The sequence below is a fragment of the Lipophrys pholis genome (genome assembly GCF_963383615.2).
Source record: "Lipophrys pholis genome assembly, chromosome: 6".
NCBI classification, from domain to species: domain Eukaryota; kingdom Metazoa; phylum Chordata; class Actinopteri; order Blenniiformes; family Blenniidae; genus Lipophrys; species Lipophrys pholis.
In genome coordinates this window covers 7,762,112-7,787,289 of record NC_137629.1, presented here as the reverse complement: position 1 = coordinate 7,787,289, position 25,178 = coordinate 7,762,112, and the positions used below count along the sequence as shown (strand labels likewise).

At 38.8% G+C, this 25,178-nt stretch overlaps 1 protein-coding gene across 1 annotated transcript in view; it reads left to right on the top strand.

The window, feature by feature from the left end:
* LOC308111366 (uncharacterized protein) overlaps positions 1 to 15,046 on the top strand; it is a 110,695-nt gene extending 95,649 nt beyond the window's left edge. Inside the window, exons 3-6 of the mRNA XM_080466231.1 lie at positions 13,580 to 13,918; positions 14,005 to 14,130; positions 14,222 to 14,250; positions 14,346 to 15,046. Coding sequence (XP_080322357.1) covers positions 13,580 to 13,918; positions 14,005 to 14,130; positions 14,222 to 14,250; positions 14,346 to 14,534 — 683 coding nt within the window. The 3' untranslated portion in view covers positions 14,535 to 15,046. The remainder of the gene's footprint in view (positions 1 to 13,579; positions 13,919 to 14,004; positions 14,131 to 14,221; positions 14,251 to 14,345) is intronic.
* The last annotated feature ends 10,132 nt before the right edge of the window (positions 15,047 to 25,178 follow it).

Sequence of the window (25,178 nt, the reverse complement as noted above, 5' to 3'; positions counted from 1 at the left end):
CCTTGTCACTTGTCTTGCCTCTGGTCATCCCATCGCTCCTCTCGTCTCGTCGCCCTTGTGTCTCCTCGTGTTCCATGGATGTTTGTTTGCAATAAACTTGGTTTTCAAGGAACTGGCTGAGTCTGCATTTGGGTTCACCCTGTAAAACCATGACACTCACTCACTCACTGTTTGCTTATGTGGATTTGTTGGGTTTTCTCTGCAAAAGTGCCCTGAAATAACTTTGTTGTATTCAGCGCTGTATAAATAAAGTTGAATTGAACTCAAAGCTTTTTTTAAACGCACAAACAAGTCACACCTTCATAGTTAAAGTTGTGTTTCATTGAAACTATCACGTTTATGACAGTGTGGCTTTACAATGTGTGTCCACCACAGCGTGTAGGAGAAACAGCAGAGAGGACTGAAAAATAAAAAACACCAAACAAACATGTTGTGCCTCAGATATAATTATCTGTCAGAAAGAAAAGTTATTACATGTTTTTAGGAGTAATTAATTTTGTTTTCCTGGTGTCACAGGACTCTGTGTTTCGTTGGAACACTGAGCAGCAGGGCCACATGCAGCTGCTTCACGCTCACACCAGAGTTGTGGTTGGACATTTCTGCAGCTTCTAACCATCACTGGAGCTGTTTACTGAGAACAAGCTTGGTGATTCAACCACATATAAAGTGAGTGGGCTGCAAAGAGGTTCAGCTTAGCAGGTTTAGAAACAGTAATGGCTGTTTAAATTGGACATGTTTGTTAACGTGTTGATACACAGCTAAATAACAGAGTTATTTTTAAAGCCATTGATGGAAAATAAAACACGACTAGTCACTTGAAAAATGAACTCCAGTGTCTTAAAAATGGGCACAGACCTATATTAATATATACTGCTATTACACAAAAGCTGAACGGTGGGTCACTCTAATGACTGAGTCACTCAGTAAGTTCAGCTGAAGTAACATCAGCCAGTTGAAAATCAACTTGTGGCGTACACATATTATTTTAGACAGCTCTAATCAATCATTCATTAATAAAATACACTATTTTCAAGCATTTCATAACAAGCTGCCACAAGGGTTACGTCAAGTTCTGCATGATTGTTGAAAATGCCATAACGCCTGTTCTTCACAGAAATGGAATTATGAACTTAAAACAAAAGAAAAGCATCAACAATACAGTAGAGATAAATTACCTTTATATACAGACAGTGGCTTCTTTCTGTGTGGAGTTTGCATGTTGTCCTTGTGTGTGCATCGGTTTCCTTTCACTATATCTTTATTCTTCTCATCCCAAAGTGGTTGCCTTCCAGTAACACGTTAAATTATTGACACAGGAAGTAAAAGTGGTGCCTGGTGAGTTTTTGGTTTTGTTGCTATAAACAGGATGGTACTCACACCCTCTGTCAAATACTGCACACTAAATTATGGTTTCAAGTCCTGGTTTGTGCAGATAAGCTCATGATAGAACAAGTGAAAGATGAAGACATCCCCTCCATGTGTCAGGAGCTACCAATGAAAACCCAAATAAGCAGGAATATATGTTCAAAAAAAGAAAAAAGAAAACATTCAACTCAGTAGGTTTGGATTGTGCAGCCCTGACTCAAGTGCATTTACTTCAACTCCTATAATTACTGTAGTTTAGTTTTAGTTGAATTATCATTGATTATAGTCATTCAAATGTATATGTGTCTTTGAAAGAATGCTGCATGTTCAACTTCCTGAAATGTAAGCAGAGGGTGAGACAGGAAGAAAAGCCGTCCACACTAAATGAGTGCAAAGTGCTTCTCTAAAAGCTCAACCACAACAAAGTTCTGCTTCAGTCTGGCTGAGTTTCAGGTTCAAGCAACACTGTTAACACACAATAACTGGATGAAAAGAAGCACAAATGACAAGTACAATAAACTAAATAGAAATTGTTTCTCCATCAATCTTTTATACTGCTTTAACCACGAGTGCTGAAGCGATGGCAAGTAATATGCTTAACTGAGCTACAATGCTACTCGAAGTTTGAACAACAGAAAACTGCCTGAACCAGGGAGTCACCAGGACGTCCGTACCAGTTAAGTAAAACCCCTGCAGGAAGCTCTTGCTGGGGAGTCACGGTGTCCTTGAGATAAGAACGACTAAAGATTTGTAGACTCATTAGTTTGCCTCAATAGCTTCTCCGGGCAAAACAACTCACACACACACTTTCATCAAACATGCGACGTCTGATTTCGCTTGGAAACAGACGTCAAAAAGACCAACCCAATGTCGGGGCGAGGCCTACGCCCAGAAGAAAACTGTCAGTCCCTGGAAGTTCGAGACACACTCTGGGTGTGCTCCTGCGTGAGTTCACTTGGTGTCCAGCGCTGCTCATTGCATTTGGCTTCATTTACTCAAATAAATGGTCAAACGTATCTTGCTGTCTTGAGACTTTTTTAGACAACCAAGGATCAACGGACCGGGAGGGACCAGCAGGCCCAAGGCCGGGTTCCAACAGTGCTGAAGCTCATCCCAGGTGAAGACAGGTTATTCCATGGACAGGTCAGCAGTCCATCACAGGACAAACACAGACTCTCTCTGAGAAAAAAACATCATCCAATTACCTGGTCTTGCCCTCATTATTTCCCATTATAAATCAAGACACATTAAAATGTATTTCATTCACATGAACAGTAGGATTTAGCTTTGACCCACAATCCACATGATGACAGAGCTGTCAGTACAAAAACTGAAACTCCAAGAGGTAGTACTATTAAACTATAAAACACCATTTATACAACATGTCTCACTACACAGAAACATTAATCACTAAACCTTTCTTGAACATGGAGAAAGTATTTATTATTTAAACTCTGCAATACTGAAAGCTGTTTGGGTTTCTAAAGTCTAATAATAATATGCACTGAGATGTGTCAACCAAATTGTGTTAAAAGAAATTCTCTTATTGCACAAACTAAAAAAACTATCAGGGCACATCATTTTGGTGAGTTCTGGATCATGTCAGCTGAAGGAGTCATACTGTCATACAGTGTTGGCTTTACTCATCACATTTGCTGATGACACCATCATGAGAGGATAGAAAACAGATGGAACATTCTAGTACTGAAGCATTTTACTAGATTATCATATAACCAAAACACCACAAAGACCAAGAAAACTTACTGAGAAGATGGAACCAGAATGAACCCTGTGCTGTCCGTGTTCCATCCCCCTGCATGTCCAAACCTCAGCTGACCTCACCTGGAACACAAAAACATCCAATCAGAGGCCTGTACTATGAACCGTGATCAACATATCCAGGATGTCTCTGTTTCCTGGGTTGACTGATCCAGACAGGCACGATCCTGATCACCGTTACTACGAAGCAGGTTATCAACTCACTAGTTCTACTCAGACCTACGTGTACACATTCACATGAAAGGGGCGGAGTTTGCAGCGTCTGACCAATCACACATGGAGAAATCCTGCAGAGCAGTTTACAGATTACTGAAGGAGCAGTTATTCTCTGAGAATATGACTAATTAAAACACATCCTGCAGCTAAAAGCAACACTGCTGCTGTGTTCAAAGCCAGACCATTCCTTAATGTGTGACTTCATGAGATTATACAATATTAATTCACTGGCAATATAAACGAACGGCACTGTGATCACTCAGTTTCACTTCATTACAGTAGAAACGTTTCATGCTGAACTTCCTCACTGACCTTCTTTTAGTTTATATTTTTCATCCAGTTGTTTTCTTGAGTTTCTCTTGTGTGAATGTTTTTTGTGTTGGAATATTATTCATCACCGTGATGGCACGAGTAGCTCTGTGTTCCATAAATTCATGTTTCTGCAGTTCTGTCAGGTGTGATCATTAACCTCACTATGACAGATCAACCCTCATGGAGATAAACAGACTTGGAACAATTCTAGAACAAAAACATCCTTCAAAGCCTCAGTGACCAGGATTTATTTTATCATGTCAAAAAGATTGCTCTAAATTAATTTCTCATTTCCGCTCAGCTGCAGCTCAGCTCAAAACCCGAGCACCAATCACCATCATTAAGAATGAGCAGCTCATTTTCCAAGAGAGGCGGAGCGCTGACCTCTTATCCAGAACTTGACCTCTGGAGCAGGTTAGACATTCAGCCTAAGTTGTCGGTGTGAATTATCCCAGTGAGAAGTGAGCGAGCGTCGTAGTACGGAAAACCAGGGTTAATCCTTGAAGTTATCTTGATAAGAAAAAATTCAGTGTCGTAGTCCAGACCTCTGGTGAAGAAGCTCCAGCACAGACTGAACTTACTGAGAAGGTTAAAGCAAGCTCTCCTCCCTCATCCCCTGGCATGTGGCTCTTTGACCCTTCCGTAGTGGCACCTTTCAGAAAATTATACCAAAACAAATATTTGATCTTGTTTTCAATTTATTTACACACAAAGTCATTTTCAAAAATACTTTTAACTCTTAACTAAAAAGAAACTTTTAAAAAAGACAAGAAAAATGCTAAAATAAGGAAAATTAGTTAAAACCACAAGAAATTATGAACAAAACATTAAATGACAAGCATTTTTAAAAGAAAAATATCTTAAAAATGAAGAAAGAAATAAAACGACAAAACTGCTTAAATAAGTGCCAAAATGGTTTAAACAGCTAAAATGTCAAAGTTGTCTAAAAATGCTGAAAAAGAAGGTCGAAACCTTTAAAATCAGGTACAGAAACAGCTGAACATGTAATGAAATGTTTCTAAATTTTAATGGAAACTTCAAAAATGCAACATAAGACACACAGTTTATGTTTATATATCAAAACTCTATAGGTGGCGCTCTCACCTCACAGCGAGAAGGCCCAGGTTGAAATCAAGCAAGGGCCTTTCGATGTGGAGTTTGTATGTTCTCCCTGTGTGTGTGTGGGTTTCCTCCACAGTCCCAAAAACTTGTAGTGAACAAGACCCTGGACCCCCCAGCTCTCTGTATGGCTGCTACCGATGGGTCATTCAGTCAAAAACTGTCCCAAGGGGATCGATAGTTGTTAAAATGAAATGAAATGAAATTTAAAAAAGAAACTTTAAGAGTTATTTGAGCTTAAAGGTTAAAAATGTTTGGCGGCTCCACTTAACTTTGATTTGGTGGCAGCAGCAGCATTACTGGCAGTCACTCAAATCACACGAGTCCTGGGGTGGCTGTGTTCTGGTGGAGTTTGGACGGGAGAAGCGGTGGTGCACGGTGGCAATGGAACCTTTTCTTTAGTCTATTATGTGACTTTGTCTCTGTATCACAGCCGACTTCCTTTTCATGAGCTGCTGCTTCTTTACGTATAATTTCTGTCCAAAAATACCTGTTCATTGGTCTTGCTGTTGTCGGTCTTGATGTCGTCCAATGCAGCACTTCTTTTCCCACCAGGGACTATTTGACCTTTCGTAGGTAGAATATCTGTTTTGATAGAGGTGTGATCAGCATGTGTGGCTGGTGTTCAGAGTTAGTGCTTTCTAATTATAGTGGATGTGCAGCTCTTGTGTCATGTGCGATAAGAAAAGGATGTGTGTCGATGAGTTTGATCAGTACTTCAGTTGTAATTCTTGGTGCAGGGTTTTCTCAGTGAGCTCTACTAAAGTCAGCGCATCAAGAGCCACTACGCACAGACCAATCCTAGACATGGGATCCTAATGTGGCTTCCTGGTGTAAAGCCACTCCTGAACAAGAGACAAGGTCAGAAGCGTCTTACCTGGGCTGTGGAGAAAAAGAACTGGACTGTTGCTCAGTGGTCCAAAGTCCTTTCTTCAGATGAAAGTACATTTTGCTTTCATTTGGAAGTCAAGGTCCCAGAGTCTGGAGGAAGAGTGGAGAGGCTCAGAATCCAGGTTGCTTGAAGTCCAGTGTGAAGTTTCCACAGTCTGAGATGATTTGTGCTGCCATGTCCTCTGCTGGTGTCGGTCCACTGTGTCTCCTGAAGTCCACAGTCAACGCAGCCATCTAGCAGGAAACTTTAGAGCACTTCATGTTTCCTTCTGCTGACGAGCTTTATGGAGATGCTGATTTCATTTTGCAGCAGGACTTGGCACCTGCCCACACTGCCAAAGGTACCAGAAGCTGCTTCAATGACCTTGGTGTTTCTGGGCTTGATAATGAAGAAGAGCTAAAAGCTAAAAGAGCTTGTAGCCTGGCAAGTAAGCGAGTTTTCAATGTTTTTGACAGTTTTGACAGAATCTGTATGTAAATGTAAAATTCTGAAAATCAGTTGTTTTGTTTTAAATAGAGGAGCTTTTACTGTATGTGTGCGACGTGCGCGGTGCAGCGTGCGCATATTGTCGATGCGACAGTAGAAAATAAACTGAAGATCCCTAAATTCCCCAGCACCGTCACTGAAAGATCGAGCTTCCCCAAAGAACCAACAGAAACAAATCTCTGACACTCCCACTGTTGTAATCATTATTTTGATCATGGCTTTTTTATGTCATACTGCTCCTCGTCTGGTTTTATTACTAATCACATTGTGGTGACAGAACACCTTATGTTCATATCTACTTTAACACATACAATGAATTTAAAAGAGGTTTTATATCATAATGAAAATGTTTTATCAACATAGAAAATTCTTAATTTGAAATTGATCAAACATCACATTTTTAAATAAAAGGAAAGTCGATATAAAAATAAATAAATGTAACAAAAGAAAACCGGTTAGAATAATTGTGTTCTATTTGACTGAAGCAGATTAACAAGATGTGTAAAGAAACTTTAGTTTTGATTTGTTTAATTTGTACAGAAGAGTATTGAAGAAAAACTAAATGGGAGGTTAAAAAAATAACAACCTTTATGCACTTCAGAAAAAGTCAAAAATCAAAGTCGATATTTATTTATTTATTTTCACGGAGAGACGTCTGTCCATCCCTCACCATTTGCCCATGGATATGAAATTACATTAAATCACTTAATTCTGACTATATAGTGTTCCTTACTGCTTATGGACATGTGATTTTACACAGAATTTCCTTGATTGATAATAACACATGTTATAAGCACCCTGGAACCCCTGCCTTTGTCCTTCGTACTCGACGAACGTCCGCAACAGAACAGCACTGCAGTCGGCACCGCCTCTGCAAAGTCCTGATACTGATTATAACTGCACCGTGTTTATGAGCTAAATCCTGATCTGAAGCACCTTTTCACTACTTCATTAAACCGCCTGTGATGCATTGTGAAGCAGTCACACGAGCTGGCATGTAGATGGACAGATTTTGTAGAAAGAATTCTGGAAAAGAAATTGTGGCGTTGATTTTCGACTTTCTTTCTGAAGCGCATGAGGTTTTTGTTTTTTTGGCCTTCTCTTTTTTTTTTTCTTCAGTGGCCCTAATACTCTTCCATAAAATTGAACTGATACATACAAGGGAAATTTAAATGGTAAAACTTTGAAGAGATAAAAATATGCAGGATACCTTCAACACGCTGTCACAATCAAGAAACAAAATATTAAATATAAAAACACACTAGTCCAGAACAATAGAGAATATTTTCAAAACTTCATGGTGGATTACATTTTCTGAAGAAATTACATCATAATCTGCATAATGAGAGTAAAATGAGCAGAAAATATTTATATTTTCAATAAACTAACTGAAGTAAAGTTTAATGTGATTTGCTTTATTATCAGAGACATGAAATTCAAGTCGTATACTGGGTTACTTATCAGAGGTGGAAAATAAGTGATGAACACTGAAGTACAGCTGCTGTTACTTTTTATACATTTTAATTGATCACAATGCATCAAAATATCAGTTGATTTTCCTGGACTTTTATTTTCTTTGGTTAATAGCAGGCAATCATTTCATTTTACTGTATATTCATGTAATAATGAAGTTCAACATCATTTCTGTTTGAGGAAATTTCTTCTCTTTAAAAAATATATATTTTGTAAAACTTACTATCCAAAAGTTGGCATATTAATTTAAACTGTGGCCTTGTTTAGTTGCAATTTACATTGAATATAAAAAGTACATAACATGGCATAAACTGTACTTGAGTATAACACAAGTAACCCAAATTACTACTTGATTACAAAAATGCCAATACAGTACACATGATCTGTTACTTGCACCCTGGTAACTATATTTGCAATCAGGTTTTGTATAAAAGGAAAATCACATCACCGTCATTTATCAGATTGAGATTAAATGATTTAGTGGTGAAAACGACGTGAGTGTAGATCGTCTCTTTCTGAGCCGAGTTTGTGTTTCCTCTTTCTGCTTTGGGGACTTTTCTCCTGCTGAAGGTTGGTGCAGAATAGGTCAATGAAGCTTCTTCTCTCTGAGGAAATAGAAGAAAATGTACAAATGTTACAACTTTATTTACATGAAAATAACTGAAATTAGATTTCCAGTTATTTCATCCTGAGACTTTACCTGCTGATCACTGCTGACCGGTTCAGCATCTGTTTCAACAGAGACATTTAGTGTAATATGTGATTAGTTAATTCAACGCTGCACTGAGATTTAGCATTATATTCATGAAACTTGTATTACCACAGTTACAATCCTTCTTCTTCTTGGTCCAGATGAGATAAACTGAAACAGTCACACTCGCAGCCAAAGCAACACAGACAACACAAAGAGCTATTTCTGTTTTATTCAAAGCTCTCGTGTTGGGATCTGAGAAAATAAAACATTTAATGATAATGATTATTTAGTTTTTGAAATTTAAAAACCATTTTCCTAGTAAACTAGTCTGAACTGACCTTTACTGTCCAGTTTTGCTCCATTTCCAAACATGATCTCTCCACATGCAGCCACAGCACAGTAATAAGTAGCAGCATCAGAGACACTGACCTTCTTAGAGAAGTTATAGAAACATTTCTGTGAAGTGTTTCCACACTCTGCACCGTCTCCAGCAGTATAAATGAAACTGGGGTGAGATTGATCTGATCCGGCTCTGAACCAGTAAACTCTGGAATGTTCTGGACATGTTTTCTTCTCAGAGTCAGAGAGAACCGAACACTGCAGAGACACCGACTCTCCTGGATGGACCCACTCAGACGGAGGAGCTTGACTGATGCCAGAGAAGACAGACTGGGGTCCTGGAGGACACAAAATAACCAGTTTTATTTCAATGAAAATATAAATTAGTTATTACATTCACAAATTCTATTATATAAATCGGTAACAGTATCAGTAAAAAACAACAACATATGTATAAATGAAAAAGGTAGAAACATAAATAAATACTATGATGAGCAAATAAAAACATGTATTGATATTTTGAATAGAGATAGAAGCAAAAACTCATTTTACCTGTAACTTTTAGAAACACTGCTCTCAAGAAGGTCATGTCAAGACTTTTAGTTCGTATGCAGTAGTAAAGTCCAGTGTCGATCATCTGAGTTTGATTAATGTGCAGAATGAAAGTTCCAGGTCCTTGTTTGGTGGTAAAATGAGGAGTCTCATTAACGTCTTCATGATCAAAGCCAAATGTTCCTCCCAAGAATTCAGGCTGGTGATCAGAAATGATTCTGATCCAAAATATCACCTCTTTGTGGTGAAACGTACGAGGACACGTAAAGGTCACACTTTGTTTGACATTAACAGACGTTATGTTAAAGTTCTGATCATTCAGGGAGCCTGAAAAAAAAAAAGCAAATTCAATCATTGAATACACAAACGGAAACATTCCTTCATTTAATGTATGTACATACGCTGAATCAGAAGTGTGTAGAAATACTTACAGCCCACTGCGATCATCAACAGAAAACTAAATGTGACAAACATTTTCTGAGAAATCCTCCACTGACTGTTTCAATCAGAGCGTCTCTACTTCTTTTGCCATCTCATAAAGAGGGAGGGTCAGACTCCACGACCATCTGATTGGTTCGTCTTCACACTGAAGGATGTGATGAAGACAGTGAGAGGAACACGATGGTCGACCTCTTCATCAGAGAGCACATGGAGGAGCTGCTGCACAACGTTAGACCTCAAGTCCTCATTGAACTCATCTTATTCATTTGTTATAAGAGGATTGAGGTTGAAGCTGTTTGTTCAGGTTGTAAAGTGTCTGTATTGTCCACAGGGCAGCAGGAGGAACAGGCGGAGTCATTAAAATGGATTTATTCCAACACAAGTTGGTTAAGTTGTGAAGTTTTGCTATGTTACATCTACAAATCAGGTGTTGACTTGGGTACAGCATTTTATTGGTTAAATAGAATTAATTAAACAGAAAAACATACGAGACGTTTAAATGTTTTGTGATATTGTTTGTGTACTAATGTGTTTTTCATTTGCTGCACATTTGTGTATGAGCAAGCAAGTGAATGTATAATTAGTGCATATAGAGAAGAATAGAGGGATTATATCTGTGGTTTAGTCTGACAGTGGTTTAGGTTCCCCAGTAGAGCAGGAGGAAGTTGTGGGTGACTGAGATATCTGAACTTCTTTTCTTCTTGACTGCCACCGTGACCCCAAACAATCTGAGTGGGAACGAGAATGACTGGAGATGGAGAGAAACACATGGTCCATTCAAACATTGTGTCTTGGTTCCAACTCAGATAGTCTGTGACCTCCACCTGAATAAAGTGGTGTGGAAGATGGATGAAAGTACCAACGGATTATTCTGCATCTGTACTTTTCTCCACACGTTACAAATGTTTTCTGTGTGTCAACAATATTAGAGCCCAGCAAGACAAAAGTCCAACTTTGTTGTGTTTTCAACAAGGCCCTCGATGCAGAGGCCTTTCCTCCCTGCCTGCTCCTGCCTTTACAAGTTTCAGGAAGATTTCATGCACATCCTTTTTTACACACTAGTATTTGAACTACTATTGTTATGATTAATGGTGATTTCAGAATGATTCACTGGAGTAGTAATAAGTCAACAAGAGGCCAACAACACACTTACATCCGTTGAAATAGGGAAGGCGCTGTGCTTTTAGTGTCTCTCCTGATCTTAGTGATCGTCTCTGTGAACAACAGGACTTTGAAATGTTTGCAAAATGATGAATAAGTCTCCACTGAAACAACTGACACAGAAATGGAATAACAGCTTGTTGACACTAATAATAAATGATCCATTGATCTGATTGACCTCTTTATCCTGTTCAGGGCTGCTGGGCACTGGAATCAACTCCAACTACCTGAGGGTGAAGGCAGGGTACACACTGGACGGGTCAGCACTCCATCACAGAGCAAAGAAATAAAAACCAACTCATGTTCACACAAAGGGAGAATTTAGGATCATCAATTAACCTCTCATGTCTGTTTTTGGACTTTCAGAGAAAATGGAGAAATGGAGAACATGCAAACTCTGTACAGAAGCAATGGGCCAAATTCAAAGCATGATGTTCTTGCTGTGAGGCGAGAGCACTAACCACGACTCCACCAGGCAGCTTGAACCAATAAACTAGAATCAAATGGTACAATGGTCAATGGAATTCACTTCAATCTATATATCACTGATTTAATAGCCAACATTAGTCACATTCATCCATTCACACACATTCACTCACCAACTGCCATGCAAGGCACACAGTCCATCCATTGGGGGCAATTTGAGGTTCAGTGTCTTGCTCAAGGACACTTCAACATGCGAACAGATGGAGGAATACTAATGCTAAGAGTTTACACAGAACTTTTGTATTCATGAATTTCAAGTGCAAGGAAGGTTTTTAATGCAGTGTGTGAAGAATAAAGAGCAGAAATGACAAAATCATACAATTTCCATCCTTCTATATCTCCATTTTCTATTCTGTGTTTATCTAACTAAAGCTTTTTTGCAGATCAGGGTAAGGATAGAAACCCCTCCTCTCGTCTGTCAGGAGCAACCTATTAAACAACAAACAGCAGGAAAATGAGATTTAAAACAAAACCAATATAAAAGTAAGCAGGTTTGTATATGTGGTCTTCCTCTCATGTAGATTTACTTCTGCTCTTCTGACGTTTTGAAATCAGTTCATCAAAATGAAAAGTGAAAGTAGTACATTTATTACACACAAGTGTCTTTAAAAAAAAACAATAGAAAAAATAACGGTGCACATCTACTTCCTGAAATTCACCCAGAGAGCGAGTGAGGAAAAAAAGCTGCCCTCCTGCTCTCATAAAGCAAAACCACAACAAAGCTGGACTTTTGTCTTTTTGTGATTCAGGCAAAAGCAACATTATTAACACTCACAAGAACACATGGCCAGCAGGAGAAGCAAATTAACACACTTTTCTATTGATTCACACATTCATCAGTACATTTAATGAGTTGTATCCAAGGAAGCAGCGAGTTTCCGAGGTCCAAGGAAAGTAAAACATCATGGATTTACTGGTCTGACATATTGGTGACTTCTAGTGAGGTAATGGCATTCAGAGAGGACATGAAAGTGTTTTAAATCAAGTTGTCTCATTTGCTGATGACATCCCTGTAATAGGACTAATATCAGGCAACTTTGAAACAGGAAGTAGAAAAGAAAGAGCATTGGACAAGATGATGCTCTCACACAACAAGGACATGAACACCACAGAAATGAGACTCGACTGTGAAGATGGAATCACACTGAGAATCATAAAGGAAAGAGGGTGCAAAGTTCTAAATTCATTGTTGTCCACATGTCAGCTGACCTCACTTTCAATACAAACATTTCCCAGCAGGTGACGAAGGCCCAGCAACTACTGACGCTTGTCTCTTCCCTCTCCCTGCTGATTCACTTCTATCTCTCAGCCATATGGAGCCTTTTGACCTTCTGCTCCTCAGGTCCAGACTCATTTGTCTTATTTACACCTCAAGGAACAGAAACACTCCTTTAATTACAGTACTCTACACATTTTGTACACATTTTGTACAAAGATGAAGATATTACAGAAGAGTAGAAGAGATCATGTACGTGAAATTCAAAAACAGTAACAGTCAGTGGTGGACTCCTCAGAAAATGTTGCTCCTAGTTTGTTTCCTGTTGATGATCAGAGTCGCGAGTAAGTATTTGATGAAGTGTTAGATTCTGTAAATATACACTGAATGATGATGGTACATTTGAAATTCTGTTTCTTTTATTCACTGGCTGATTTTGCTTGTTTCTTTCAGGCTGTACAGGTGATGAGAAGGTTGAAATAAAGTCTGTTGCTGCTCAACAAAATGTGACTCTGACGTGTCCTCGAGAGAAAGACAAGAACGATGTGATGCTGTATTGGATCAGAATCATTTCTGGACAACAGTTTGAAGTCTTGGGAGGAACTTTGGGCATTCATTATGAAGAAGTTACTCAAACTCCTCATTTCACAACCCAACAAGGACCTGGAACATTTATTCTGCACATTAATCAAACTCAGATGATCGACACTGGACTTTACTACTGTGTACAAACCTGGTTGACCCACATGACATTATTGAGAGGAGTGTTTCTAAAAGTTAAAGGTAAAGTGAACTCATTTTATATGCAGGCTTTCATATTTATTCACATGAATTTAAATTCTTTTTTTACACATTTAACTCCATATAAATGTAATTGTTATTTATTTACAAATATCTTATGCATATTTATTTGGTTATTTGCGTTCTGCTACTTTTCTAATCACTTTTTCTTACTTCCATATTGACTAAGGGATATACTTACCAACTTATTTATTTATTCATGTATTTTCTTAAACTGGTTTCTTACTTTTTATTTGGTACTTCCCAGGACCCCAGTCTGTCTTCTCTGGCATCAGTCAAGCTCCTCCGTCTGAGTGGTTCCATCCAGGAGAGTCGGTGTCTCTGCAGTGTTCGGTTCTCTCTGACTCTGAGAAGAAAACATGTCCAGAACATTCCAGAGTTTACTGGTTCAGAGCCGGCTCAGATCAATCTCACCCCAGTTTCATTTATACTGCTGGAGACGGTGCAGAGTGTGGAAACGCTTCACAGAAATGTTTCTATAACTTCTCTAAGAAGGTCAGTGTCTCTGATGCTGCTACTTTTTACTGTGCTGTGGCTGCATGTGGAGAGATCATGTTTGGAAATGGAGCAAAACTGGACAGTAAAGGTCAGTTCAGACTAGTTTACTAGGAAAATGTTTTTTAAATTTCAAAAAGTAAATAATCATTATCATTAAATGTTTTATTTTCTCAGATCCCAACACGAGAGCTTTGAATAAAACAGAAATAGCTCTTTGTGTTTCCTGTGTTGCTTTGGCTGCGAGTGTGACTGTTTCAGTTTATCTCATCTGGACCAAGAAGAAGAAGGATTGTAACTGTGGTAATACAAGTTTCATGAATATAATGCTAAATCTCAGTGCAGTGTTGAATTAACTAATCACATATTACACTAAATGTCTCTGTTGAAACAGATGCTGAACCGGTCAGCAGTGATCAGCAGGTAAAGTCTCAGGATGAAATAACTGGAAATCTAATTTCAGTTATTTTCATGTAAATAAAGTTGTAACATTTGTACATTTTCTTCTATTTCCTCAGAGAGAAGAAGCTTCATTGACCTATTCTGCACCAACCTTCAGCAGGAGAAAAGTCCCCAAAGCAGAAAGAGGAAACACAAACTCGGCTCAGAAAGAGACGATCTACACTCACGTCGTTTTCACCACTAAATCATTTAATCTCAATCTGATAAATGACGGTGATGTGATTTTCCTTTTAGACAAAACCTGATTGCAAATATAGTTACCAGGGTGCAAGTAACAGATCATGTGGACTGTATTTGCATTTTTGTAATCAAGTAGTAATTTGGGTTACTTGTGTTATACTCGAGTACAGTTTATGCCATGTTATGTACTTTTTATATTCAATGTAAATTGCAACTAAACAAGGCCACAGTTTAAATTAATATGCCAACTTTTGGATTGTAAGTTTTACAAAATATATATTTTTTAAAGAGAAGAAATTTCCTTGAACAGAAATGATGTTTAACTTCATTATTACATGAATATACAGTAAAATGAAATGATTGCCTGCTATTAACCAAAGAAAAACAAAGTCCAGTAAAATCAACTGATATTTTGATGCATTGTGATCAATTAAAATGTATAAAAAGTAACAGCAGCTGTATTTCAGTGTTCATCACTTATTTTCCACCTCTGATAAGTAACCCAGTATACGACTTGAATTTCATGTCTCTGATAATAAAGCAAATCACATTAAACTTTACTTCAGTTGGTTCATTGAAAATATGAATGTTTTCTGCTCATTTTACTTTAATTATGCAGATTATGATGTCATTTCTTCAGAAAATGTAATCCACCATGAAGTTTTGAAAATATTCTCTATTGTTCTGGACTAGTGTGCTTTTTTATTCATTGTTTTTTTTCTTGTTTGTGACAGCGTGTTGAAGGTATCCTGCATATTTTTTATCTCTTCAAAGTGTTTACAATTTAAATTTCCCTTGTATGTATCAGTTCATTTTAAACAAATCAAACCAACATTTCTTTACACATCTTGTTTATCTGCTTCAGTCAAATAAAACAATTATTCAAACCGGTTTTCTTTTGTTACATTTCTTTGCTTTTATATCGACTTTCTTTTTATTTAAAAATGTGATGTTTGATCAATTTCGAATGAAGAATTTTCTATGTTCATAAAAGTTTGTCGTTCTGATATAAAATCTCTTTTAAATTCATTGTATGTGTTGAACTAGATATGAATATACAGTGCTATGTCGCTATACACCACGATGTGATTAGTGATAAAACCAGACGGGAAGCAGCATGACATAAAAAAGCCATGATCAAAATAGTGATTACAACTCAGTGTTAAGAATACTCCAAGTTACAGCGGAATGTGGCTTCCCGCTTTTATTCTGAAATTGGCGCTTTTATTGTTAAAGGCCGACTCTGCACTTCCTTCCTCCTATGCACGTTCTGAAGCTAACATGTTTACGGTGGTGAAGCCGTGACGATGTAAGCTATGTTAATATTGCTGTGAAAAGAATGTGTATATGTCTCCTACAGTTTGTAGTAGTGTTGTTGAGTTCCTGGAGTGATTTGTTTTCTCTATAATGTTCATTTAGTGCGTTAACATTATCACGATTAGCATTGAGCTAACCAGGTTGGCTTGATGACTCAGGTTGCTCTCAGTTTACGTTTCAATGTATGGTAACGTGAAGTCACACAATGATTATAGACGTTGAGTGTTTATGGACATGATTAGATGTTACAGTGAATGTTTGTTTACTGCATTTGATTTACAGTGTGCATCATGGTCATTTAGTTATTTATTTCTCGTGTCTTTTCAGAAACTTTTAAATCGTAGTACACTCACCAGGGCAAACTCTTATTAGTTAATTCTTCATGCTCAAACTTGCGCACCGTTCTCTGCGTTGTATGCAGACTGCATCATCGTTCATATGATTCCCTCACTAAAGGACTGAAATTCATCTGATGTCTCGTGTGCTTTCTGACCGGAGCCCTGCAGTGGTCAGTTAGGCAAGTTAACCAGCAACAGAGGTCGTATTCCTCAATACAGAGCTTTACAACTTTTTGACAATTTCATGTTTTAATAAAAGTAAAACTGAAAAAAGTAATGTTATAAAGGAAACAAAATGTAATTTAAAGATAAAATATTTCCAGTGTCGGTTACAGGGTCTCACGATGGATTCTACTTGTTTGTTATTGTGAAAGCATTTAAATATCACCTGTCATCAAATGTATTGAATTATAAATTGATCTCCCAAAAACAACAATATATTTTGTACTGATAAGTTCAAGTTGTACTGATGTATAGGGGTGGGAATTGATAAGATTTTATCAATATCAATGCCATTGTCAATTCTGCTTTTCTATCCAATTCCTTATCAATTCTAATGATTCCAATTTTTGAAGGGAAAAAAAAGTAGTTTTACACAGTTTTCTGCACCAAAAGAACAATTTTATGTTTTCCAAACATGATACTTGAATTATAATTTTCCATTAAAAAGAACAGTTGAATGTGTATTTGTGTTCACTGGATGCCCCCTGGAATTTTTTTTCGAATTTTGCACTGTTGACAAGATAACCCTCTCTGGGAGGTCGGAGACTGGAGAGGAATATGGAAGTGACGTAGGAGGATGAACAAGATCTGGGAATGCTGTGTTTTCATATGGAGTTTGTGCTTCTTTTTGAGGGGATTTTCAACACAGAATGATATAATACATAGATATACAGTAGTAGACCTCTACTAGATTGTGTATGTCTACATAGTTGACATACTGTAGTAGATCATTTACTATATGGTGTGAAAACCAGAGGGTCACACATATAATGAAGGATCTACTACCATATGTCTATGCTGTCGGCTCATTGGAGGACACATTCACTACAAGGGACAGATTGACGGCAGAGTTAATTTATTAAAAGTCCCTCATTAGTCCTCAGACAGGACATTTCTTCACCAAATGGACCGTCTTCAGCAGCCACACAGTGTGGTGCTCTGAGGAGTTGATGGAGGCCGGGGGTGTAGCTCAGGAGGAGGTGATGGAGGCCGGGGGTGTAGCTCAGGGAGTCACGGTGCAGGTTGTTTTGACTATCAGGGTAAACCGGAGTACCGGAGGAAAACAAGCACACACGGATTTGCGCCGAGACTTTTTTTATTTTTTTAACTGGGACCTTCTGGCTGTGAGGCGAGAGGCTGTGGACTCTGTGGATTCAGGACGTGGTGAGTGGAACATGTATTAATGTATCGTATTATTTGGTCGTTTATAGTCTCCCACTTTAGACCTTCTTCCTCTCCATGTTTTCTTGTTAGCGTGTTGAGGGCGGGATATGACCTGCGCAACATTACAGGTAGACTGTGATTTATAAAAGAAAGTGTGTGAAGATGTGCGTACGCACAGTTTTATCGATCCAAATTTTTGGGGCACACGTCATTTTCTGCTTTTGGGCGCATGTACATTTTTAGTAGGAATCCTACGGAAGGTTTTATAAATGAGGGCCCAGGTGTCCCTGACCTGGAATCTGGTTTTACCTCATATGCTAATCTGCTAAGCTAACGAGCCTAGCATTAGCATTAAAAAGTCAACTCACCTCCAACCTAGCTAATCCCTAAATATCAATCTTTTAGGGTTGTGGTGTCATTTCTAATAAACAAGGACTGGAAGAAAATGAGATTTTATATTTTGAAAGCCAGCTCACCCCCAGCCTAGCCAAACACTTAATATCCAATTTGAAGGTTTACATTGTCTTTATAAAAAATAAGGTATTTTATTTTGAAGGATTTGGGGGCTTTAACATATTAGCATGTTAACAAGTCCACAAACCTCTTGTTAGCATGTTAGCTCTTCCACTAGCTGCATGTTAGCTAGTCCACTAGCTGCATGTTAGTAAAGGAAGCAATAGGTGTTATGAGTTATCAACGCACTAGCTTACATACCAGTATAATCAGCTTGTCTCACTTCTGCTCAGAACTGTTAATAACATGACCATATATGGGAGGATGCAACTACATACACACCAGTTTGTAACAAATGTCAAGGTGACATCCAGCTTGTCTGAAGAAAGGACGATTATGATGTCTAAAACTTCTCGGGACACAACACGAGATATAGTCAGTTTCGATAAAGACAACACGTGATATCCACACCATATGTGCAGGGAGGGGTGAAAGAAATGCTTATAAACCAATGTTTTTCTTCACTCGGGGCTCTTGACCATTTGAAGCCTGGTCCTCCCGGTCAGACTGGTGCTTGAGCCCGAGATCTCGTTTTATTCCATGTATTCTGCTTAAGGTATTTATCAATAAAACTGTGTGATTAATTCCACTCTTGTTTCCTCATCAATAAAAGAACACATTAATGACTGTTTTTCCTTCATTAGCTAGTCCACTAACTGCATCTTAGGTAGTTTATGTAGCACGTGTTAGCTAGTTCACTAGTCCACAAACCACACATTAGCATGTTAGCCTGTTTATGTCACAGTTAGGGTTGCCAACCGTCCCTTGAAAAACGGAATCGTCCCGCATTTGCAAACAAAAGTATGCGTCCCGTATTGAGCTGAAAAGGGACGCACTTTGTCCCGTATTACCGTGAGAATCAAAAATAGTCTGTAAAATGTCAATGGAATTTATGAGCAGCAGGGCGCTTTATATCAAAACTTACGGTAAACTTATTCCACCGCCTCTCCTGCTCTGTGACCAATGAGCTGACAGCATACTCACACATGAGTATGACAGTACAGAATCCCAATGATCTCACTGGTTGAGGGACAGTTGCTCGAGAACAAGTTCCCAGAAGACAACAGACGAGCAGACAAAGCAGCATGGTGACAAATTTGGATATTACACCTTCGACCACCAATGCTCCTCCGGAAAAACATTAAAAAAAAGCTGCAGGAAACATCGAGGAGGAAAAAGTGCGTGATAACAATTATAAAGTGCACTGCACTCTGCACTTTTTGAGCCTCGTCGCTCTGCATGAGGGAAGATTTCCTTCAGTGACATGGAGAAGATCATTGAGCAGCTTTGCCTGGTTGACAGGTAAGAATGAAAGAACTGCCAGTGTAGTGATAAACCATGTTTAATATTAGTGATAGTTAGAAACAAAGAAATACAACTGATGGATAATATATATAAATAATAAATACAGAACAGACTGAACACAGGCAGTATTTTTGCTGCCAGAGCCAGTTTAAGTAGCTGCAGCTCCATTTCACTGCAGTTTAAAGCAGCGAGCCTCCAGACGTTATTTGGACGGTCAATCTTCGAAAAAGATGGACGAGAAAACGGCTCACATCTGCTCAAAGTTGTCTAACTTATGTGTACAGTAGAACCTCAGACTAGGGACCTGGTAAGAGCGGATAAATAGTCGAGCAGAGAGATGTTTTAACTGTTAACACCTTAATGAGGGACAGCCTCAGCAGGGGGCGCTGCTGTGAAGTTTACTTTCGTCAAACATGAGGCCTGTGGACCAAAACCGGCCGCAACAAGCTCCAATGAGCCCCAGAAACCACCAAGCAAGGTGGTTATATATATTTTTTTTTTTACCATTTCATTGTATTTTGTAGCAGAATGTTTCATTAAAATTGACTTTATGTTCAGGTTGTTGTCATTTTTTGTACTAATTGTGTAATCTGGCAAAATTCATCCTGTACACTGTGGCCACAACAAAGAAACACTTTCAAGTGTAAATTTAAAGATTATTATAGCATTATTTTACCAGTCCAACAACTCAAGATGAAACTGGACTGTATGTGGCTTCTGAAGTTAAATTGTATTTAGTGTTTATTTTGTATACCTCTTTGAATATATTATATTCATGTATATATCTTTATATTGGTTCAGTTATGTGCTTTTAAATAAGAATGTTTCTTCAGTAACTTATTATTTGGTGTTATGTTTGTTTAATATTAACTAGTCCTCCAATTTATCACGTCATAATGTAGTATTTAGTAGTACAGAATGCCTTAATGCATTAGAATACGCCATTTAAGTGTTGAATCTCCTCCTCTCCTGTTACTGAGAGGAGCATCTGCACCTGTTGAAAGACGGTGGTGTTGTGTTGCTCGCCGACGTTTCAATAAACCCAGTTCACAAAACAAAGAGTGTGTGCAAAGCGGTGTGTGTAAACAAGAACTGGAGAGTTTACAGTCGATGAAATATTGAAAAATGGGAAAGTCCAGAGTGACGATCTTCACTACCAATCAGCAGACGGCTGCGTTGCCGCTCCTCCTCACAGATGTTCCTCGGTGCTAGGTACCTCAACGGAGAGGTGGCGGAAAATCGTAGCCGGTGGTAACGGTTTCTTTCCGTACCTTCCACAACTTCTTCTGTCAGACCCGTCCCGTCCCACGACGTTCCGGCACAAAGTGTGGTGGAACCGTGGCTCAAGAGAACAGCAGAGAGGTTCCAGTTCCTCCACAACATCCAGGCTGTTGTGTCCTTTGTCCTCAGCATCCAGCTTATACTGTGTTTGTGGAGAGGATTTCTTCTTACATGAAGAAGTGGACTGATGTGCTGAACAAATGTTCTGCTGAATTAATTAGAAGTGAGCTCATTGTCAGTCTTAAATGAGGAAATGTCTTGATCAGAGTTTTACTCTGGAACACTGAAAGACAAACTACTCCTCACTGCAGCAAGAGCTCAACAGAAATACTAATGAAACAATACTCTGTCTTTACATGATGGAGCATTGAGCTTTAGAGTTCATGAGTTTAATCTTTTTTTCTTTTTTACTTCAACTGTATCCTGCCGTCATTCACTATGAGGAACAAATATTCTATCTTTAGAACTTTTCCACAGACTTTCTGTTTGCACTTTTCTTATTGCACTAAATGTGCACTATTACAGGAATGTTCTGCTTTCTGTTGTTTTCTATTAATTTAAAAAAAAAAATTGTAAATTTTTATTTATTCTGTTTTCATTTAAGCCAGATGAAGTTCTGTTAAAGAAACATGTATTTTTATTCTATGAAAGTTTCTATTTAAGATTTTATTTTGTTAATGTTGGTATTTTGCAATAAAAAGAAATTGCTACATAATTTGCTTTCAATGTGTTCATATCACAAATAATATGCATCTACTAAAATCCAGGTTCAAGTCAGATAGTAAAAAAAGTGTTTCATACTCAGAAAAAAAGAGCTAAAAAAATGTCAGCACACCAGAAACGGTGAAGACAAACGGGCCGGCCGGCCCTGCCAGTGAAGTCTCCCTTATTTATTTTCCAGGGAGTTGGAAACACAAGTCACTGTGCACAATAGAATGTTAGCTAGTCCATGAACCGCATATTAGCCAGTAGCGGGCGGTGGTGTTTCAGTCAGGGCCAGCAGGAACAAAATACAACCCCCCCCCTCCTGAAACATTTGACCAGCTATTGAACAGAAAGCATTTATTAAGACTCTTTTATTAACATACTTGTAAACAAATAGAAGCAGAAGCTTCATTTGTCCCTTTTAGAAAATGAATGTGTTTTGGGGCTGGTTCACTGGAAATGACAGGCAGTCTGAGTTTAGGGAAAATAAAAGGTACATCAGATATATTTTCAAACAACACATCAGTTCCTCTCTCTGGAAAAAAACCTAAAAAAATTAAAAAAAACTATACTGGAGAAAGTTGAACCTGTCCTGCAACTTTTCAGCCAAATTTCTTCTTTCAAACTGGTAAATTAGAAGAGATGTGACAGAGTTAATAATCTGAGACTCACCGCTTGTTGTCTTCATCTCAACATCTCATAGAAACACGCGAGAACAAACCAGAACGGACTTTAAGCCAATCACTGAACAGGTCTGGCCAGGGGAGATTTAAAAAGCGCCCCAAGTCTCGAACATGAAATGACGCTGATTTGTTATTTTCTGTCAGTCGCTCTGGTGTTAATCAGTAACTGGTGAGATCCAGTGGTGTGCAGTCAGGGGCAGTTTTATAATTAAAAAGTGATTCTGGAATCAATTAGGCTGCTTGTTCATTATGCAACTTTGTCCAGAAAACAAATGATTATATTTTGTGGAGCTCAAATCTCCTACGTCCTCTAAACGCACCACAGCTCCTTTCCTCTGCTGGGGCCAGCAGTAACTGCATTGCTAACCTCTGATCGAAGCTGGACGCTGCTATTGGGTTAAAATGTTGAGCGACAGTATCATCAGCCAATCAAATTCTGATCTGTTATTGACAGAACACCCCAGGACAAGAGGAGTTTCCAGTGCTGGTCTGGGTGTCGTCATTGAAATGAGCTTCACTGATTGGCCCATGGGCAGGTGCGTGATGACGCACTGTTATTATCTGCTATTCTGGAGGTGATGGCGACGAATTTAACAGCAAGATCAGGTGATACGATAGCGGACCTGCTTCTGGTGCCTTTTCCAAAGTGCTCGTTTGCAGAAGAAATAGAAATTGTGAGTAGAGGAAGACCAAAGGCTTTGTGCAACTTTTTACAACTACCGACACTACGACTAGGAGACGGCGAGCTGGGACCACAACAAGCTGTTCTGCTGGCCATGTTTACTCTTCAGTACAAGAACATGGAATCGCAGTGGTTTGAGCAGCCTCATAGAGCGATTCATCAAAAAGGATCGCAGGATGGATTTCATCTTCAAGTGATGGGCGAGTGCCAGTTTTTTTTTTTTTTACTTTCTCTGGATTAGATTAGCGCTGCGCTTGGCATTTGGTGCTGTTTTTGATTGTAAAGTGGTTTTTCCCATCCAATCGTCTCGGTGCAAACCAGAGGGAAACACTGGAAGATGATCTGATGGCGACGCTGCACAGTGGTGTCTTGATGTGTTATACTTGTTGATCAGCTGCATAATATTGGCCTTACACTGGATTCGGATTGTGTTTTGCTGTAGGACATAATGTGCTGCTGTTACATTGGCTGTATGGCATAGGCAACAATACTTTTTTTTTGGGTGGGGGGGGGGGGGGGGGGGGGGGTATTTTGTTACTGCTGGCCCTTACTGAAACACCACCGCACGCTACTGGGGAGATCGCTACTAAGCCCCGCCTCCACAGGGTGGCTTTCCTCATCGCCCCAGGCTGCACACACTCACACACACACACACACACACACACACACACACACACACACACACACACACACACACACACACACACACACACACACACACACACACACACACACACACACACAATTAGAAATTCTCCCTCTTGAAGACTATCTGTAGAAAATGAAGTGAATACAGTTCAGGGCCCATTGTTAGTTTGTTGGCATTAACAAATTTTGATAGTATTACAGTTTATTCATATATTTTATATTTAAATAAACAACAACATTCCTCTTGCTTCCACCAGGGGGGGGCGGTGCCCGGCGCCTGGCACCCTCTATTGACCAGACGCCACTGATAGTCGCCTGTGCCAATACAGACAATGCAGGACATTATGTCCTACAGTAAAAACACAATCCGAATCCAATGTAAAGCCACTATTATGCATCAGTACTTAATCCACACCAACATGACAGCTGATCAACAACCACAACACATCAAGACACCACTGTGCAGCGTCGCCATCAGATCATTTTCCAGTGTCTTCCACAGAGACGTGGGGGGGACGATTGTAGCTCCTGATGGGGGGTTTGGACCATGCGAGTCTCGCGCACCGCTGTCATGCATGCTCGCTCGTCTGTCTGTGTGAATGACAATAACGGAGAAAGAGGCTATGCGGAGATGAATGAACGGAGCAAACGTTGCGGGCCGCCACGATTACATTGTTTGAGCAGGAGCGTCTCCTCTGTCATTTAATAGTGTTTTGAAGCTGATACGATATTCTCCCTCAGAGGAGATAGTGTTGACAAATTCGATTTTGAAAGGCACATTGCAGACTTCAGGTTGGATTTAGGTCAGGGGTATCAGCGAGTGATTTTTAGGTGCTGATGAGACGAACAATTGAGTTTTGGTTTGATCTCTCTATATCGACATTCCTACGGGCTGTGGTGGCCATTTTAGGGTTTCTAGGTGGCGCTAGAGAGCACATTTGGGCACTGTGGGGGTTCATTGTTAAATTTTCGTAAAGTTTTGACCAGTCTTGATGAGCGTGCCAAATTTGGTCAACATTTGAGCGTGTTTAGTGGGTCAAATTTGGGCTCAATGAGGAGGAGTCAAAGAAAAACAAACAAACATAATAAGAAAAAAAATAATAAGAAACATTACAAATACAATTGGAGCTTCGGTCCTAATAATAATAATAATAATAATAATAATAATAATAATAATAATAATAATAATAATAATAATAAATAATAACAATGATAATAATAAATTTGATTTATAAAGCACATTTTGTTTAAACAAATCTCAAAGTGCTACAAAAACACAGTAAAAAAAACTTAGAAGCCTTTTTAAAAAGTAAAGTCTTCCAGTAATTTTAAAACAGCCAGTCTGTGGGGTTCTGAGGAGGCTGGGTCGGGAGTTCTGTTTAAAAAGACAGTAATTTCTTCTACCGCTGTAGCTCTGTCATTCATGTCCTGCATGTCTGTGACGTTAAAATTCTATCTATATAATGGCTTTTACCAGAGTAGATGGTTGGAGAGAAAGGTATAATAGGTCATCTATGTAAAATGCTTAAAATGCTTAAAATGCTCTGAAAAGAGGAGGTTTACTCCACCATTTCTTCAGTTTTGGTTTCAAACAGTATAAAAAGGTTCTGTTCTTCTTTGGTTGGTCTCTTTGTGTTTACCATGTGAGCTTTACACAGATACAACCATACAGCCTGCTGTTGATGTTGTTTCATGTGTTTCAGGTGCATGGTTGGTATTACAAAGTATTTCCTGGACGTGTTTCTCATCACATCCTTCAGTGTGATGAGAAGCCAATCAGATGGTCGTGATGTCTGACCCTCCCACTTTATGAGATTACAAATAAAGTGGAGACGCTCTGATTGTAACAGT